Source organism: Fistularia commersonii, chromosome 21 (assembly GCF_037954325.1).
Source record: "Fistularia commersonii isolate RoL2024-O1a breed Wild chromosome 21, RoL_Fcom_v1.0, whole genome shotgun sequence".
Classification (NCBI taxonomy): Eukaryota; Metazoa; Chordata; class Actinopteri; order Syngnathiformes; family Fistulariidae; genus Fistularia; species Fistularia commersonii.
In genome coordinates this window covers 2,664,245-2,681,820 of record NC_141304.1, presented here as the reverse complement: position 1 = coordinate 2,681,820, position 17,576 = coordinate 2,664,245, and the positions used below count along the sequence as shown (strand labels likewise).

Below are 17,576 nucleotides of genomic sequence, written 5' to 3'. Positions count from 1 at the left end.
CAACAACAATGCTTACAGCAGCAATGCCTATGGGTATATGGGTGAGTGAATGAAAAGAAGTCTATTGAGAGCGCCCTGGAAATGAGTGTAAATGGTTGTATGTCTCTGAAAATTGTGTGAACAAAAGGATGAATGCGTGTGTGTCTATATATGCCATATGAATTACATATGCATTGTCTGAATGTACAGTCTATTACACAGTTGAACAGTTTTTTTTATAAATGCCAGATTCTTTCTATTTGGCTCTACGCATCTCGTGCAAGAGGACTAACAAGATCCTTTCTTTAATGCTAATGCTACCCCATGCGCTATCTAATTGTCCCTCGGGCACAAATACAGTAGTTCTCATTCTGAGTCTGATTCTGAATATTCTTACAAGGTATATGACAACTTTATTCATAACCTGTTGATCGTGGGTACAGGAATGAAAGCACATGAGAGATGTTCTGGAGATTAATTCAGACTGAGATGATTTGGACATGGACAGAGGAGGGATGGTGAAGATCTGGGTTAAAGGGCGCGGGGAGTCTAGAAGAAGACCAGAAAGGAGGGAAAGGGGACATGAAGTTAGTTGGCATGAGAGGAGAGGATGCAGAGAATAGGGTTAGATGGAGGCAGGAAAAGGAGACTGTCGATCGGGGGTGTAAACGTTTTTTTATTTATAGGAGGAAATTTAAGGATGGTTGTTAAAAAAAAATATCACTAACTGTCAGTGCATACACCCACATCCAAGTAGTCTGTAAGTTGAATTATGTTTGCGTTTCTCCAACAGAACGAACTGTTCTGCGTCTGTATTGCCGCTGTGACTCACGCAGGTCAGTAATGTCGATGAGTACCCGGTAATTAACGGTATCCCAGAATTTTTTGAATTTCAAGTTTATGAATACACAAAGGAGCCAGAACAGACTGTTGGAAACATGATTTTCACGGTGTGATGGCGAGAGGGAGGCATCCCAAAGAATCCACATTCACATTAAAATAAATTAAATTTGTCAATTTTTTTTTCACTGCTCTGGAATTCCTTTGATAATACATACTGCAGTCACCCATTACATTACACCATCTCCCTAATATTGTGTGGGACCCATACTTTACTATGTAAATAGACCTGCTGCATCAAGGCAGTGTCTCCAATAGACTTCTGGAAGTATGCCGTTGCATCTTGCACAGACGTTAGCAGAAGGTCCGTTAAGTCCCTTAACTCAGGAGCTGGGGCCTCCATGGATCGTCCATTGGATCCCTATTACTCCACAATTTTTTTGCAGGATGGCAGGACAGACTACTTTCCTGAACAAGACCACTGCCATTAAGAAATACTGTTTCAATTAAACATTTTGGGTGAGTGAGTTGAACGTGAGGTCCCAATTTTCTGCAGTAGATGATTCCCAACAACTGTCTCCACCATGCTTCCCTCTTTCCCATAGCATCGTGGATTCATGTCTTTCTGAGGTTAGCTACACCATCAAATATGTACCTTTTGCTTTTAAAACAACCAGACCTAGACTTGGAACATCCACTAAGAGCTGCAGTTGTGGAGATGTTCTGATCCAGTGGTCTAGACATTACCTCACTCTCAGCAACATTTCAACTTTGCCTGAAAAAAATAAATAATTTACTGTCTTGTATTCAGTCGTATCATCTAGCAGACAAATTGCCATAAAAACATGACACATTGTATGAGTAACAGATTTATTTATATACAAAACTGTTTACAGCAAGATTTCTGAATAAACACTGACCAACATGGGAGTAAGTGCTGTTCAAGTGCACACCGCCTACACCCGTGAGATCGAGTAAACAGACGGAAAAAGAAACCCTTTAAGAGCACCTTTGGTCATGAAGGGAAGCAGATGAGGAATTTTGGAGATCAGTAAGGCACGAGACACAGCATCACCAGCCTGTGTTCCATCACTATGGATCTAAATCAGCAAAGCACTTGATCAAAAAAAATACAAATGATCAATTTTCAGAAGAAAAATCCAGTCTTGTCATGTCTTTTTAAGGGCTACAAGTTAAAAAAAGAAAAAAAAATCATAAAGGATCTCAGCTCCTCATGAGTCTTGACAGTGATCATAAATTCCACAATAAGATTTGAATGGGGTGCTAAAGGGCTCAAATCTGCATGAACCCCTGAATCACTACCAAAAGTTCAAAAAAAAAAATTGCTACACTGAGTCCTTGGCATTTGGCCATTTTCATTGTCTTGCACAATGTTCAAATGTATTTTAAAAAAAAAATCAAGATTCAAAAAATGTTCATAATGATAATCCACTTATGAGAAGAACTGATGTGGAGGGCAATCCTGTATTACTCAAAGGATAAGCAATAGTACCAAAACTAATATATTAATAAGTATGTAAAATAGCCGTAACTTGCAAATACCTAGGATATTTTACTAATCTAGTCTAAATTTATCAGAGGGTTCCATAGATAATGGCTTTGTCGTAGGAGAGAGAAATGAAAGTGTCGGAATGACGGAAGTGAATGACTCCACTTTGAAGAACAGCTGAAACTGAGTGTATGGATAGTTCAAAATTTCATTTTTGTGAAAGGCAAACAAAGAGGAGTTGATAAAAAAAAAAAATTACAGTGAAAAGAACACCGGTGAGAGTACACCAGTTATTAAAAAGGTTATGAACCAGCCCCATAGTACATCACCTCAGCTATTCAAAATTATGGGATACCCACTGATGTCTTTCAAGAGCTACAACTACTACTATATATGAATGGGACTTTTGATTTAATGGAAATCATGCCTTATCATTGACTCCATCTCAATATTTTAAGTATGCCATCAATGAAAGTGCTTCTTTAACTTTTTTTTTTGCTCTTTGAAATTCCTTCTCCTGGTTACAGTGAGTGAAACAGCTTGTGAACTGTTTGAACAGTTGCCATGCAAAGTAAATCTATTTGTTTCTTTTTTAGTTTTTTCGTTTTATACAAAAGAAGCAGCGAGTTTCAACTGCAGTGTCTTGGTGTTTGGTGAGGTCGCGATTGGCGGGCTGGTGACGTTGTGCCTCCTGTCTTCAGCAAAGGAGTTTACTGATGTCCCGGAAACACTTTTACATCACAGCACACTTCTTCTCCTCCGCGGGCGCATTCCCATCAGCCCTCTCCATCTCCAAAATGATTCGCTTGAAAACTTCCACGGCAGTCTGTGTTTTGCAAGAAAATGTTCAGTGGGAGTGTCAGACAGTGATCATAATATGCACTGCTCTTCTGCTAAGTTCCACAGATATATAGTTACCTCATTCTCCTTGGCTGAGGACTCCATGAAAGCAGCACCCCAGGAATCAGCAAGTTTCTTTCCCTCCTCTGGCTTAATAACCCTGAGAAAGATACATTTAAATATATTCACAATCATATAAGCTGAGAAGTTCTCAAATCAACAAATTGAAAAGCACAAATCTCCTGCGTTGTGTGTCTTGTGCCACCAGGGGGCGCTGTTACTCAGTATATTCAAACCTATGGATCTTGATGGGTGTACATTTCTCAAGCATTTAATTCTAAATAGCTTTAAATGAAAATGGAAATGAGGGTAAAAATCTGCATATTCACCCTATTAATAGTAAAAATAAATATTTCACTGAGCGCACACCCATTTTTTTCAATACGCACCACTAAAAGTGGGGGGGAGTGCATTGGGCGCTATGGTATTTTTAAGTTACCATGGCGATTGAAGGCCTCATTTGTGGCAGCTGGAGACATTAGGATGCACACATACGAAGGCCTACAGCCCTAATATTCACTATGCTGCACAGTGTTGCCACGGGCAAAACCATCGTGACATGAGATTTAAAGCAGTTTTTGAATAATACAAAAGTCTAATTGGGCAGGAATTATAAAAATAATATGAATATATGGTGTATTTTGTCTCTTTCGTTAGTTTTTACCTCTTCAGCTAAGACATTATTAGTGATCCTTTTATACTACTTTATACATTTGAAAGAGGTTTTTATCATTTAGAAAAGGGAATTGCACTTTACATCATGTAAATATATCTTCAACCGGGATTTATTACCTTTCCATGTGGAGATCTTTTTTGTTTCCAACAAGAACAGTCGGAACTCTGGAAAAGGGAATATCGTGTTTGGAACACAAAAAGTAATTTGCACAGACAAAATTTTGAAAGCGTTAAGACTTAAAAATACTTACTGAATCTTCCCAACCATATCTAGCAGCTTGTCGTGTAGAGCCTGAACAACTTCGAAACTGAGAAAAGACATGTTTTAAGTACTTTTCAGGCAAAGACGACAAGCTTATCTGTAAAGAAATCCCCAATATTCCTTTGCCAGTTTTAATTTTAAAATCAAGCCTATGTTTTATTATTGAGTGTAAAGAAAATGTCAGCGGCCGTAAATGAGGAAAATCCAGTTACCTCAATGTAAAACCCAAATGCTGCAGCTGCTGTGCTGATAATTGGTTGACATAATTTTGTTTCTGCTGCACAAAAATCTGTTCCTGGTTTTTAAATATTTATCAACATAGGGCATGATTCGCTTTTAAAATTCAAACATGGGGCCTTTATCCTTATTGTTTCTTTATCTACAACAAAACAAAGACCCATAAGCTGTTTCCACTACGTTTGCCTTTAATTATGAGAAGCAAAAAAAAAACTTATATTTGCTACTGGAAAAATAATTTTTAAAAGATATAGTTAGAAAAATGACCAACCTTTAAACCTGGTTTGAAATGAAGGTTTTTACGAGTTTTAAACAGACTATACTTCCATTTCAACTGTAAAGGCAACACACACACACACACGCACGCGCGCACGCTTATCTAAACTTATCCATACAGCAATTTAAACTCCATCATCATCTAAACTAGTCTTGAAAATGGCATAAAACTTTTTTGATTACATTATGATGAAGATAACTTATGAGTCAACTGTGACAGCTACTAGGACAAGATAATACTAAATAGTGGGTAGTAATGTGAATCTGGAGGGAGGGGGAAGTTTATACCTTTATAATTAGGTTTCGACAAAATGCTGACATTCTGCGCAGTGTTTGTCTGGAACACATCGAGTTCTAACGATATTGATTATGTATCTCACGTTATTCCAAAATCTATGGAAGCAAAATAATCCAGTCACCTTTTCGTGGAAGTCACTGAATACACAAGGACGTAGCCATGGATATCCACTGAGTGGGATTGTGGAAATATGGAGTACTCATCCTGCAAGTGGAGGAGGTGTGTCAGAAACTCACTGGGTACAAAGGTTACCAAATACGACACATCATTAAATCACAGTCAGAAATATGAGACGAGAGATTCTTGAAAATGAGATGTTTGTCTGGACAAATTGCCAGAACTGCATCTGACCAGCAGTGTCACGCAATAGTTGTCCAGAGATGTCTGTTGGAAACTAGATATATATATAAACCAATGTGCATAGGCAAGACATTCAAAACCCAATGGCGTCTTTTAGTGGGTGTTCATCGCATTTTGCTGTATCGGTGAGTGGTACAAACGGTGTAGGAATGAGAAAAATAGATTGGTTTATTGTTTTTCTGTGAGCTGGAGTTTGTAGAACTTAAGTCAATGGTATTTTACACAGCCATCTTACACATGTTGGAAAATTGAGTATAAAATACCAATGCGAAAATGTCTAGTTTGCTCTGATAAATATGGCTTCGGTTTTGTACTAAAAATGGAGCTGGGACGTTAAGAAAAAATAGATGAGTCTAAAATACAAACAGGAGTTGAAGTATTGCGTCACCTCCCTGTACCCTCTCAGGCACAACAAACACATGTCCTGCTAGTACAACCTGGTGAACGAACACATGGCGAGAGGAAAATACACAACTGCCAGGGGCCACTTTAAATACACGGCTAAAATAGTTTGTAAAAATAACAGGAGGCCATAGTGTCAATCACCTTCCTGTTACCGAGTAAACTCATTCAGTATGTGGTGACTTGACAGACATTAAAGTGTCTTTTTTTTCCCATTTCCTCCAAATGAGATGGATACAAGAATTATTTACTGAACAATTGACCTCAGTACTAAATGTGTAAGTGTGAGTAGTTTATAGTTGACACAAAAAAAACATTCCTGACCTCCTTCATGACATTAAACCTCAATAAATTCGGGTAAGTTTAAGGGCTGCGTGAAAAAGCTTACCTGTCCAGCTGTGTCAACCAGCTGAAGATTGAAGTCTTGCCCATTAACGCTGACCATTTTGTTGAAGGCTAGAATTGAGGACGGGAGGGAGGGTGGAGAAATGTTGAAAATTGCCTTTAGAATGACAGTGGCCAAAATGTTCGCATAATTTAACATAAACCCTATCGTAAATTATCACTTACTGTTTTCAATGGTGGGGTCATAGGAGTCAACAAACTGTCCTTCCACAAACTGAATAGTAAGAGATGACTTTCCTGTTCCGACAGAAATGCAAATATTGTGACTCCCACTTTCATACCTCGATACAAACATGTTTAATGATATGGGCTCAACCACTACATCGTATGTCAGTATTCATGACAGTTGAAGTTCTCTAATAACACCTAGTTTAAAAATCTACACGGGACAAAAGTATTTCGAACGCTGTGAGGTATCGTTTACAAGTGAGACAATTCTCTGTGACCTAGTTCATCCTAAAGCTTCTCAAGTTCCCATGAATATTATCATTTTGATGTGTTCTCCTCCAACAAACAAAGGACTCCAGAAGCCTCAACAAAAACAAACTTGAAATTATTTGGACTCAATTATAACTTCAGATTGCTGAGATTTTGATGTACCAGAATAAGCAGCCCACAATCTGATCAACTTGTGTTACTCAGGCGAACATAAACATGGTGTGTGCTGCTATTTTATCCCTATTGAGCCAAAGTACAAGCACTTATTTCGTTCTGATGCACATTATTTAAATGTGTTAAATCTGAATGACAGTACAGGTCGATGTACACGAGAAATATAGACATAAACATGGTGTGCGACATATATGATCACAATATCAGTTCCATGTGTTTGCTGCCGGATGCAAACAATGTCGTCATTGGTTACAAATTCTATAAATAAGCATGTTTGCATTGACAATGTGTGAACAACTATGTAATAAATCGCTCGCTGACTTAAATGTACCGACAGTGTCTGAGTTTGATTTACACTCATTTTTAAGTTAAAACGGTAAAGGCTATTCCCAAGAGATTGATTAGCATTACAATCTCGACTGTTGTCATCCTGGTTAGCAAGGAACTGAGTATCACCGGCAGGGCAAACTTTGGATTTTTCTTTCCTCGATCGGGTTTGTAGCCAACTATCAAGTAGCTACGGCTTCCCACTTAGGTCATCCTGATTTTATATTTGTGTATTTTTAGACACAAAGACACGGGGAGGGGGGAAGGTACGCTAGCGTTACTGTTTGTTAGTGTAATACAATGAAAACAAAGCCGCGGCGCTAGCATGCTAACCAGCTAGCCGCACTGCCATTAGCCGCGCGTGAGCTCCGGGGTTTCACTTACCTACAGACCTGTAACCTAACACGGCTATTTTCCGGTGCTTTGGTTGAGGCATTGTGGTGGGATAAAAAAAAAAAATGTTTTTTTTTGTTTTTCCCGTGGGTTAACACGACGTAGTAAGCTGTCTGTGATTTTTTTTATGTCTAAACAAACTTTTTTTTTTTATTGCCACATTCGTCCCACGTCACGTGACAACAACAAACTTTTCGGAGCCGCCGCTCGGGGTCTCCGCTGGGCCTCAGGCTTGTCCCCGGGACTCCTGACGCCGAAGCCGGTACAACTTGTACTTCTCTCGGCGAACGGCTGCTCTCCCCCCTCCCTCCCGCCTGTTCTTTTACGACCTGGCACACGGATCGGCGTCGAGCGACGACAGGGGGTGGAAAAAAAGGGGGTCTCCTCCGGTCGATCTCCGCTGCGGGGTTTAGCGCCTAGCACGACGCGGCCGCGACTCGCGTTCGCACAGCGAAGTGACGGAAAGTGTTATTGTGTGTGCACACTGTCGTGAAAAAAAACACGCCGTACGGCAGAACCGACGCGGCGATCTCTTTCTCTCTCTCTCTCTCTCCCTCTCGTCGTCCTTTTTCGACTTTTCCAGACTCCTGGTCGGCACACAATCGCCTGCTGGGAAAACAATACGAGCGACCTTGTGAATGTAAACAACATGAGAACATACTCTTGATTCAGGAAAGCCCGTCAGACTCCAGGTTCAGCTGAAGTGCAGGATATGTGCTGGGTTATTTAACCACACAACTCACCATCTAATAAGATTAGATAAGATAAGAGCAGATCTTAGCCCCCATCTTGTGTGTCATCTCTCGTTGTGGAAACATCCCTTTTTTATTTTATATATCCTCAAGTACAACTACATTTTTTTTCTCTTCTTATATCTTATTTTTGTTGTAAATTTGGCAAATAAAGTGAATCTGATTTTGCCATGGATTTATGCTGAGTGTGTATAAATATGTTATTTGACGCCACAACTCAGGAACTAATAAGATAAGATAAGAGCAGATCTTAGCCCCCATCTTGTGTGTCATACCCTTATTGTGTATACATCCCTTTTAATTGTACATATTCTCAGGCACAACTACGTTTTTTTCTTATATTTTATTTTTGTTGTAAATTTAGTGAATAAAGTGAATCTGATTTTGCTAAGGAACTATGCTGGATGCATAGAAATATGTTATATAATGACACAAATCACCATCTAATAAGATAAGATCAGATCTTTGCCCCCACCAGTCCTATTGACACTTTCTCATCGTGCGTCATCCCTCATTGTGTATCCCTTTTGATTGTTCATATTCTCAAGCACAACTATGTTTTTATCTTTCTCAGCTTACTTTTTCTATTTCAAATGTCCTGTTATAGTGCGGTGGAAAATACATGTGTATGCTGTAAATTTGGCAAATAAAGTGATTCTTGTTCTGCGAAGATAAAATAAGAAAATATCTTAGCCTCTATTCCCCACCATAGACCGTTTTCTCATTGTGTATACATACCTTTTCATCATAAATAAGATAATTTTTCTCTTTCAAATGTAAAGTGTGTTAGAACGCTGTTGTGCCAAGACAAATTCCTATGTACATTGGAAATTTGGCTGAAAAAAGGGATTGTGATAAGATAAAATAAGAGGTTACCTCCCATCCCCCATTATTCCCATTGACACGTGTTTTTTTTCTCATAGTGTAGACATTCCCTTCAATTGTATATATTCTCAGGAATAACATTTGTTTTAGATTACAGTCAACTTTATTGTTATTACACATATACATATACAGGGCAACCAAATGCAGTTTAACCAGAAGTGCATAAAAGTAGCAGGTGCAGATATAATAAATAAATCAACAGTACTTACATGGTACACAATGTCAATAATTTACAGATAGGGCACTATGAACATATTAGACAGTTGGATATGTACATTAATTATATTGGACATTTTAATAGACATATTTGACACATTAAACCTAAAACTGAGTTTTTTTTTCTTTTTTTATAACTTGTTTGACAAATTCATGTGTACATTTGGTGAATTAAGGATAAGGTAAGATAGACTTTATTAATCCCGCGACTGGGAAATTCAATTTTCACAGCAGCAATACAGGGTACATAAGTGTGCAAATAGTGATAATAGAGGGAATGTGCAAATAAAGGATATGGATCCAAATTAACACAGACAATATACAACATATACAGTACAACACAAAATTTAAAAATATAAAAAGAAATGAATGTCTGGTGCATGGAATGGTTGTAGAATTAGCAGGTGCACAGTAAGAGATGTGGGTAGTATGTTATAATAAATGATAATAAGTTAGGGGTTCTGGAAAATGTATAAATATAATGTAACTTATTATATTGCACGGATGAGCGCAAAAAGAGTTTTGTGATAAAAAATCTTATTTAGCTGATATTCAGATATACTTTTTAACCACTGCATGATTCTTAGTTAAATGACTGATGGCCAATGGTTTGAAATCTTGACTTTTAACTGTGTTGTCAATACAAAAAAATAGCGTAACTTCATTAGATAGATAGATAGATAGATAGATAGATAGATAGATAGATAGATAGATAGATAGATAGATAGATAGATAATCTCAGGTGGAAATTTATTGGTAACATGAGCGATGACATGACCTAAAATAAACAGTAGTGTCAGCATCAGAATGTATTAATATATATATATATACATTTGAGTTGCTATGCAAAATGAGTGTTCTTAATTCTGCCTGACGGTTTATTTATAAATTATCAGTGGATATGAGATTGTCATTGTTATTATCGTTCCTCACCATTTTGGTTGAAATCAGAATTCTGATATTATTCTAAGAGCTGCGAGGGGAAATCTGTGTTTTCTCTCCTTTTTTTATTCCACTGTCATTAAATCACAGCAACGGGGTAGGTAGCGTTTTATTCTTTCATGAAATAATCCAGACTTTTAATATAATGCATTTTTCCACAAATTGTTTTGTTTTTTTTTTTTTTTTTTTTGCAAACATTTGCAGAAACCCCGGCAATGACGCGGACGCGCGTCTGAGCAAAGAGTGCTCGTCGAATGCATAAAGAGGAGCCCGAATTGCACATCTACCCGGAAATTATCGAAGGCGAGACGTCGGTTGAATGCTGCCGGAGATGCCGCCGTCATAAACGGGCAGATGCAAACACAGAGTAACCTCACACAAACGGCCCTGACGGGGGGACAGGTAATTGTAAACACACCGGGGGTCACTGGACGTCGTAAAGCGCATGTTAACCGTGGTTAAAAGAGTAAGCTCCGATGCTTCGCTGAGAGTAAGCTATCTCGTTAATATGCAAGCGCCGGGCTAGCCATAGCATTTGGGGAGGCGGTGGGTGCCATAGCAACCGTTTAAGAAACATTGGCTGTGGCCGCTAGCTAAGATACTTCTTGCTAACGCTGGTTTGTTACGCTAGCGTGAAACATAACGCCGCAGTAGTCCACCAATATCCGACATAGCGCTAGTCAGTCAGTCTGTAATACAAGTTAATATTATCTACATTGTGTCAGCGCCCATACCGCTACGCTTTTAATCTGAGCAAAGGTGTTTGGCAAGGTTACGCTGTCGAGAATGACACTGTTATAGTGTTGACTTTAGCTAACTTGGCTAACGGGAATTTCCATTACACACAGTAAGCTAACGTTATGTTAGCCGCCAAGGCCGACTCGTGATTTCGCTGTTATGTCTCACGGACGGTCGTGTTTTCTCGCAATAAAATGATGCAAACTGTTGCATTTATCTCTTATTAGCTTGGATATCAGGCTAATATTTGCCTATACTTCTAGGTTAGCTCGATCTGAAGTCATTATGTATACATAATGTCACGAATAAAACCATTAATGAATTGACTTGAAAGAACTGGCCGCTAATGTTAAAGTTGGGGCTGACGTAGCTGCGAGAGCTATTTAATGGATCGATGAAAACACCAACAAAGAAACACCCACAAGACATTAGAATATAACAATATAATTGTACATTGTATAAAGGCGTTGTTAATTCTAGGTATATATTCAAAAGTGGGATTTACGCCGACATATCAGCTGTGGATAGCTAAAATTCGTACTAATTTTCGCACTCGTGTCGTTCAGTAGTTTGTATTTGCAGCTTTGTAAATTAGCTTCCTCATTTAACTTGTGCAATTTTATTTGACAAAGTGACGCTCGGCATGTACGACTTACATCGACGCACACCTGAAGAAACATGATCTCCATCTGTCAATTCTTAAACTCTGACTTCACTATAATTCCAGCATTCAGTCTGAACTAGTATGGATGTTGATGACTGCAATGGCCGATCTTACATATCAGGTGGGGTTCCAATTTATCTGATTACTACACTTAAGAGACAACTTTTTTTGTTCAAAAAATTATTTTAATTGTTTTTTCCCTACTGTTGAAGTTAGTGGAGATTCCTCAATGGAAAGGGAGTTTACCGGGGCCCTTGGAGGTCCGAGAGTGAGCACACCCAACAGCAAAGAGACGTCTCCCAGTCGCTCCCTCAGTGGTCAGTGTGAATCACCATAATTTGAGTTGCTTCGAAAAAGGCACATTGTGGAATTAACTTTTACAAAGGAAGCTGTTTCGGTAAAATGTGAATTATTAAGACGCCCTGCTGTATTCACAACAATTAAAGCTCGAATTCAGCCTCCTTCTTGTTTGTCCTTTAATCTATTTTATTTCACTATTTTTTTTTTTCCCCTGTGCCTCTGTAGCAAACTCTATTAAAGTTGAGTTGTACAGCGATGAAGACCCAGGACGCAGTACTGAGGAAGAAAGAGGGGAGCGCGTAGACGAGGGCGGTCTAGAGCAGGGAGCTGAGGCTGGGGGAGGCTACAGGGAGCTCACCTCTGCTGAAAACATGCCAACTGGAGCAACAAGGCTGCCGAATGGGAAGCTCAAATGTGACATCTGTGGCATGATCTGCATTGGACCTAATGTTCTCATGGTGCACAAACGTAGCCACACCGGTAACCCATTCATCTTCTATGTTGGAAAAGAATGCACAATCAGTTTTCATTTTTTTAAAAGAAAAGAAGTTCGATGTGAACATCATATTTTTTTTTTTTTTTTTGCACATCACTTGAGTGGAAAATGTATCGAAACACCTTAAACTGCGTAAGAAATACATTGGAGTACTTGTGAATATTTGATATATTTGAAATTGTTTTTTAATCTGTAATGTCTGAAGAAAAACATCTGACAAATGATCGTTAAAATTTGACAAGGGATGTATAGATAAGACTGTTTGTTTATTTAGATGCTATAGAAGTTAGTTTCACAGATTTCATCTTTTCCCAGGTGAACGACCATTCCAGTGCAACCAGTGTGGTGCGTCCTTCACTCAAAAGGGTAACCTGCTCCGCCACATCAAGCTCCACTCAGGGGAGAAGCCATTTAAATGTCCTTTCTGCAGCTATGCCTGTCGCAGACGAGATGCACTCACCGGCCACCTTCGTACTCATGCAGGTAGCCCAAAAGCCAGACCAATAAAGGAGGTTTTTTTGTGTCCCAGTATGTAACAACAGTAGTAATACTCTGTTCCCAATTTGGCCCCAGTATCCTCTCCAACTGTAGGGAAGCCATATAAGTGCAGTTACTGTGGCCGTAGTTACAAGCAACAGAGCACCTTGGAGGAGCACCGTGAGCGCTGCCACAGCTACTTACAAAGCCTGGACTCGAGCAAGCAAACCGGCGCTCAGAATCCAGGTCAGTTTATGATATAAATTGATAAAAACATGTCATCATGTCATAAACATCATTTGTAATATTATTAGCTAGAAATGAAACCTATTTTAATAACGATGCATTGAATAAATCAGTTTGCATTTTGCTGAAACTGAAAGCTGTTGTCCTTCAAGTTGAAACTACAGCTTTTCACGAACTATACAAAAACAAAACTATACTATAACTATATTCTACCATGTGAGAGGCACTGAAGCAAAATTGCAACTACAAGAAATATACAGCTTTCTCCACTGCAAGCTGCCTGTCAGTTATTAAAGGGTTGTTTTTTTCCAAGTGTATTATGCAAATCAAAGGACTCCATCAAACTCTGTATGTGTTTTATGGGAATCCATAATTTTTTCACAAAGGTTCATCTAATATTTCCTCAAAAATGAATAAAAAAATGCAGAATTGCATAGTGGGTATTTGATTTATAGGTCTCATATAAAGAAGGTTGTTTCAGTTATTTGCTCATCAGAGATTATAATGGTCTATCCTTAAAGGATACTACAACTCATATCTTTTGCAGGAGAAGAGATGAAAGAATTAGAGTTTATACCAGACTCTCTACTGCAACCGTCTTCAGACAAGATGGCATTTATTGATCGCCTTGCCAACAGCATCACCAAACGCAAGAGATCGACACCACAAAAGTTTGTAGGTGAGCATTTGGTCTCAGTGTGGACAGCTGTGAGGAAAATGACCGATACTCCATTATCGGCCGATACTCCATTATACCCACATAGTGCATTTCAAGCACACCAACGATGAGCTTGTCATCCCTCATGAACGTTTAATAATCAGTTCCCAAGGTATCCACAGGTTTCCCACGCACTATGGAAAACCTGGAAAGGGTTGACTTCCATGATTTTCCAATCATGGAAAATGCAAGGAGGGGGACGTCAAATGTCCTGGAAAAGGATTTCTCCTCTCTTGGTTTCTCTCGCCCTTGTGAGTGAATGTGAATGGGTTAATAGTTTTGCGCTCGCGGGTCTGTTGTCATGCTGTCTTCAATGGACAACAATGAGACATGGCACTTCCCCCGGGTTTGACCGGGGCAGCGCCCCACATGGCGCCACCAGCCAAATCCAATTTGGGTTTGCCCCTATAGCACTGTTTCTATTTGACTTTGTCGCTGAATTTAGCAACTTTTCAGACCCCTGTAAGGGCTTCTCCTCTCCAGAGACCAAAGTAACATCTTTCAGATGAAGAGTGTCGCTAGTATTGGTCCACGAGCGTGACGTTCCTCCTATCCCGCGGCCTCAGGCTCCTCTCGCTGTCAGCAGCAGACAGCTGCAGGGGATGTGCCCTTTAGCAGTGTGTTGGCTGTAAGATGAAACATTCTCTGATTTCAGCAGAGCGGCAGCTTCAACATAACTATGATTAACACGTAGTCTCAAATGGACTATGTTTCTCTCAGTATTCCCCACTTGCTCCATTTTCTGATTACAGAAAGTAATTGAATGATAACAACTTAATTAGGTATTCAGCTGGATTGAAAAACTGTATATGCCACAGGAAGAAGAGGAGAAATTAGAGAGATTAGCCCCTTTTTCTGAACTCTCATGAAAGCCTCTTTCCAGTGAAAGCGGTTTTCTACACCCGAGAGACGCACACACACCACGGGCAATAGGAGCACCCTTGAAATGAGAAAATTAGGCAGTGAAGACGTAACACTTACACGCTGTCTTGACCGGCTGGCGGTTATTATTGTTCACGTTAGCATAAAGTAATAGGATCTAACATGGCTGAGTTATTTGTCTTTATTTGGCGCCTTTTTTAATGAGTCAAAAGCATTTCAGGGGGCATGACAGGTTGATTTAAGGCAACCGAAACCACTAAATAAAGTAAAAAATTACTGTCCAATGCCCACTGAGCATTAAAACATGAGAAAATAAAATAATGCACAATAAAGAATGACAGTTGAAAACACAATACATTGGTGATGAAAAGATAAATAAAATTGACAGAATACATTTTATTAAAGCAATAAAACCCACTGACAAAAGTATGCATTTCAATATAAGCAAAATATTGATAAAATAGGGCCTGAAAACCAAACAAAAATTGAGAAGTACAATAAATATAAACCATGAATTTATAGCAAGTCGCTACATAAAAGCTAGACTAATAAAATTTTAATGCGATCATTTTATATTGATCTTTTTGCGCTGCAGTACAAATTTCATGTTGCTGTTTACTTCCACTCAGGCCACTTTATGTTTCCCTCAACTGTTTCTGCTGTGATTTTGATTTGAGAAATGCATGCGCCACATGCACAAGGCAAACCGAAGTGTGTGGTGAACTGAGAAAAGACAAAAGAAATTGCTTTTGGGTGATCAATTGAAAATATAATATTTTTACGGAGAGTACAGGATAGAGAGTAAGAGATAAGGATAAAAACTTATCTTGTCACTCATTTGGCAATGCTAACCCACACTGTATCTGGACGGGTGCTGTAAGAATCTAAGAAACTTTTCTGGAAATCAAAGTGATTGGATAATGTTTCAAAATTACAAAGCTAGGAGACGGTATTTCTTGTAATTGCAGGACCGAAGCACATACGTCTCACCCTCGGGGACGCCCGTTACGAGCTCAGTGCCGGTCTGGATAAAGACGGGGAGATGCACCCGGGAGACCTGGAAGTTCCGCACTTTGCCGGTGTCGGGGGCGAATATGCAGGCGTAGCCGGTAACGGAGGCGGAGGAGTATCAGACACGCTAAGGCCTCTACACCTCGCCACCACTCACCCTTCCTGCTTATCAGAACTCAGACCTATCCATGGCACCGCTCACACTCCTGTGGCCGTAGGCCCGAGGCTGGATTGCACAGGGACCGGAGCCAGGCTTGGCGCTGCGGGCGTCGGGGGAAGGGAGGCCGCAGAAGGTCACGAAGATCTTCCCATGGGCCGAAGTCACGCCCCCTCGCCGAGCAACGGTTGCCAGGACTCCACGGATACCGAGAGCATGCCGGATGAGCCGTGTAACAGTACCGCTCCGACTCCGACCCTGCACAGTAACAATGGCCATCACGTCCCCCACTCCAACACACACAACCCGGCGCCTCCTTTAGTTGCACACCACAGAAGTCGGGACAGACGCAGCCCCAGCCACGCCAAAGACAGGGAGGCGGAGAGAGAGGACGGAGGTCACTCGGCACCCCCGCCTCCTGCGCTCGCCCCGACGCCCAGCTCACCCACAGCGCCTTCCTCCACCTCCAGGGAGGCTTACCGGGTCGTAGACGGCGAGGGGCGAGCTGTCCGGTGTTTCCGGTGCGAGCACTGCCGCGTGCTTTTCCTGGACCACGTCATGTTTACCATCCACATGGGTTGCCACGGTTTCCGCCAGCCTTTTGAGTGTAACATCTGTGGCCACCGGAGCCAGGATCGCTATGAATTTTCTTCACACATTGTCCGCGGAGAGCACATCCTTGAATAGGGACAGGTGCTGCTTCGCCTCCGCCGTTTGGACAGAGACTAGGACCTGGCTGGGTTTGGTCTGCACAGAAGTGGCAGTGATGGCACGGTACCAGCTGGTAGTTGGTATGTCCCGGCATGTATGGAAAGCTCCTTTACATGTTTCTGAAATTACACTAATTATCCTTCTGTTATTTTTACTGCACTTTGAACAAGTAATCATCTTCAAACGCACTTTTTTCATTAAATGTACTCTTAACGTAGATGGCAAGCTAATGCACTTTTTAATCCACAGATGTGCCTTGCTTCAAAATTCAGGATCCCAACCTGATGCACATATTGTGGTAGACAATTACGACGTACGTCCATGATCTGAAAATTGACCCCTTGCACTTTAATAGAACTTTAATGTGAAGATAATGGCTTGCCCACAATCAAACCGCTTGACATTTTGATGCCTTGTTCTTTTAATTTCCCAGCAAACCCGATGTTTTCAAGTTTATTTACAAGTTGGCGTTAATCATGTTCCACACTTATTTTTCAGTGCTAAGTGAAGTGCAGACCAAACTCACGAACCAGCCGAAGATAAATAGATCATGTTTGAGGGGTTTGTCTGTGAATTAGAAATGCACTTTTGTTAATAACTGGGGGGTTGACAGAACTCGAGTGTGTGTGTGTGTGTGTGTGTGTGTGTGTGCGTGTGTGTGTGTGTGTGCGAGGGCCTGTCTTGTTTTTTCGGCGGTAAATGGAATGAATGAAAATGTGAAACACGAAGGTCCTAGATGTGGTTGAATGAATGTGCAGGGCTGAGTATATGTGTTTTCCTTTTCTATGACTGCTTTGTTGCACTGATACCTGCCAGAAAACTATAATTATATTAAACTATTTTCTAGAATATATTAATGACCTGCACATTTCTCTCAAAGTATGAGCTAAACCTATGATGTTTTT

The 17,576-nt window shown here is 40.2% G+C and overlaps 2 protein-coding genes across 3 annotated transcripts; one reads left to right on the top strand and one right to left on the bottom strand.

Annotated features, from left to right (window-relative positions):
• Positions 1-1,675: 1,675 nt before the first annotated feature.
• rhebl1 (Ras homolog, mTORC1 binding like 1) lies at positions 1,676-7,925 on the bottom strand. The gene is made up of 8 exons (XM_086167777.1): positions 7,468-7,925; positions 6,310-6,381; positions 6,128-6,195; positions 5,099-5,181; positions 4,156-4,212; positions 4,022-4,069; positions 3,248-3,329; positions 1,676-3,155 (listed from the first exon to the last, which is right to left on the bottom strand). Exons 1-8 carry the CDS (start codon positions 7,517-7,519, stop codon positions 3,063-3,065), a joined length of 555 nt encoding a protein of 184 aa, XP_086023903.1. The 5' UTR covers positions 7,520-7,925; the 3' UTR covers positions 1,676-3,062.
• A 2,615-nt stretch (positions 7,926-10,540) lies between these two features.
• Positions 10,541-17,524, top strand: LOC147222039 (zinc finger protein Eos-like). 2 transcript variants are annotated; one of them, XM_086168103.1, is made up of 8 exons: positions 10,541-10,673; positions 11,737-11,794; positions 11,886-11,990; positions 12,199-12,453; positions 12,785-12,952; positions 13,043-13,192; positions 13,740-13,871; positions 15,761-17,524. In XM_086168103.1, the coding sequence occupies exons 2-8, from the start codon at positions 11,755-11,757 to the stop codon at positions 16,645-16,647; spliced, it is 1,737 nt and encodes a 578-aa protein (XP_086024229.1). In that variant the 5' UTR covers positions 10,541-10,673; positions 11,737-11,754; the 3' UTR covers positions 16,648-17,524. The 2 variants fall into 2 exon arrangements, with proteins under 2 accessions (XP_086024229.1, XP_086024230.1); XM_086168104.1 differs by having other exon boundaries at positions 10,577-10,673; positions 11,890-11,990.
• Positions 17,525-17,576: the final 52 nt, after the last annotated feature.

What these genes read in the sequence shown, in the direction of transcription:
- rhebl1 (XM_086167777.1), bottom strand. Translation starts at nt 7,519, where the DNA reads ATGCCTCAACCAAAGCACCGGAAAATAGCCGTGTTAGGTTACAGGTCT. An exon ending in TGACCCCACCATTGAAAACA is followed by an intron (nt 6,196 to 6,309) that starts GTAAGTGATAAT and finishes CCTCAATTCTAG; the next exon opens with CCTTCAACAAAATGGTCAGC. An exon ending in AAAGATCTCCACATGGAAAG is followed by an intron (nt 3,330 to 4,021) that starts GTAATAAATCCC and finishes TATCTTTCTCAG; the next exon opens with GGTTATTAAGCCAGAGGAGG.
- LOC147222039 (XM_086168103.1), top strand. Translation starts at nt 11,755, where the DNA reads ATGGATGTTGATGACTGCAATGGCCGATCTTACATATCAG. An exon ending in AACCGGCGCTCAGAATCCAG is followed by an intron (nt 13,193 to 13,739) that starts GTCAGTTTATGA and finishes TATCTTTTGCAG; the next exon opens with GAGAAGAGATGAAAGAATTA. An exon ending in GACACCACAAAAGTTTGTAG is followed by an intron (nt 13,872 to 15,760) that starts GTGAGCATTTGG and finishes TTGTAATTGCAG; the next exon opens with GACCGAAGCACATACGTCTC.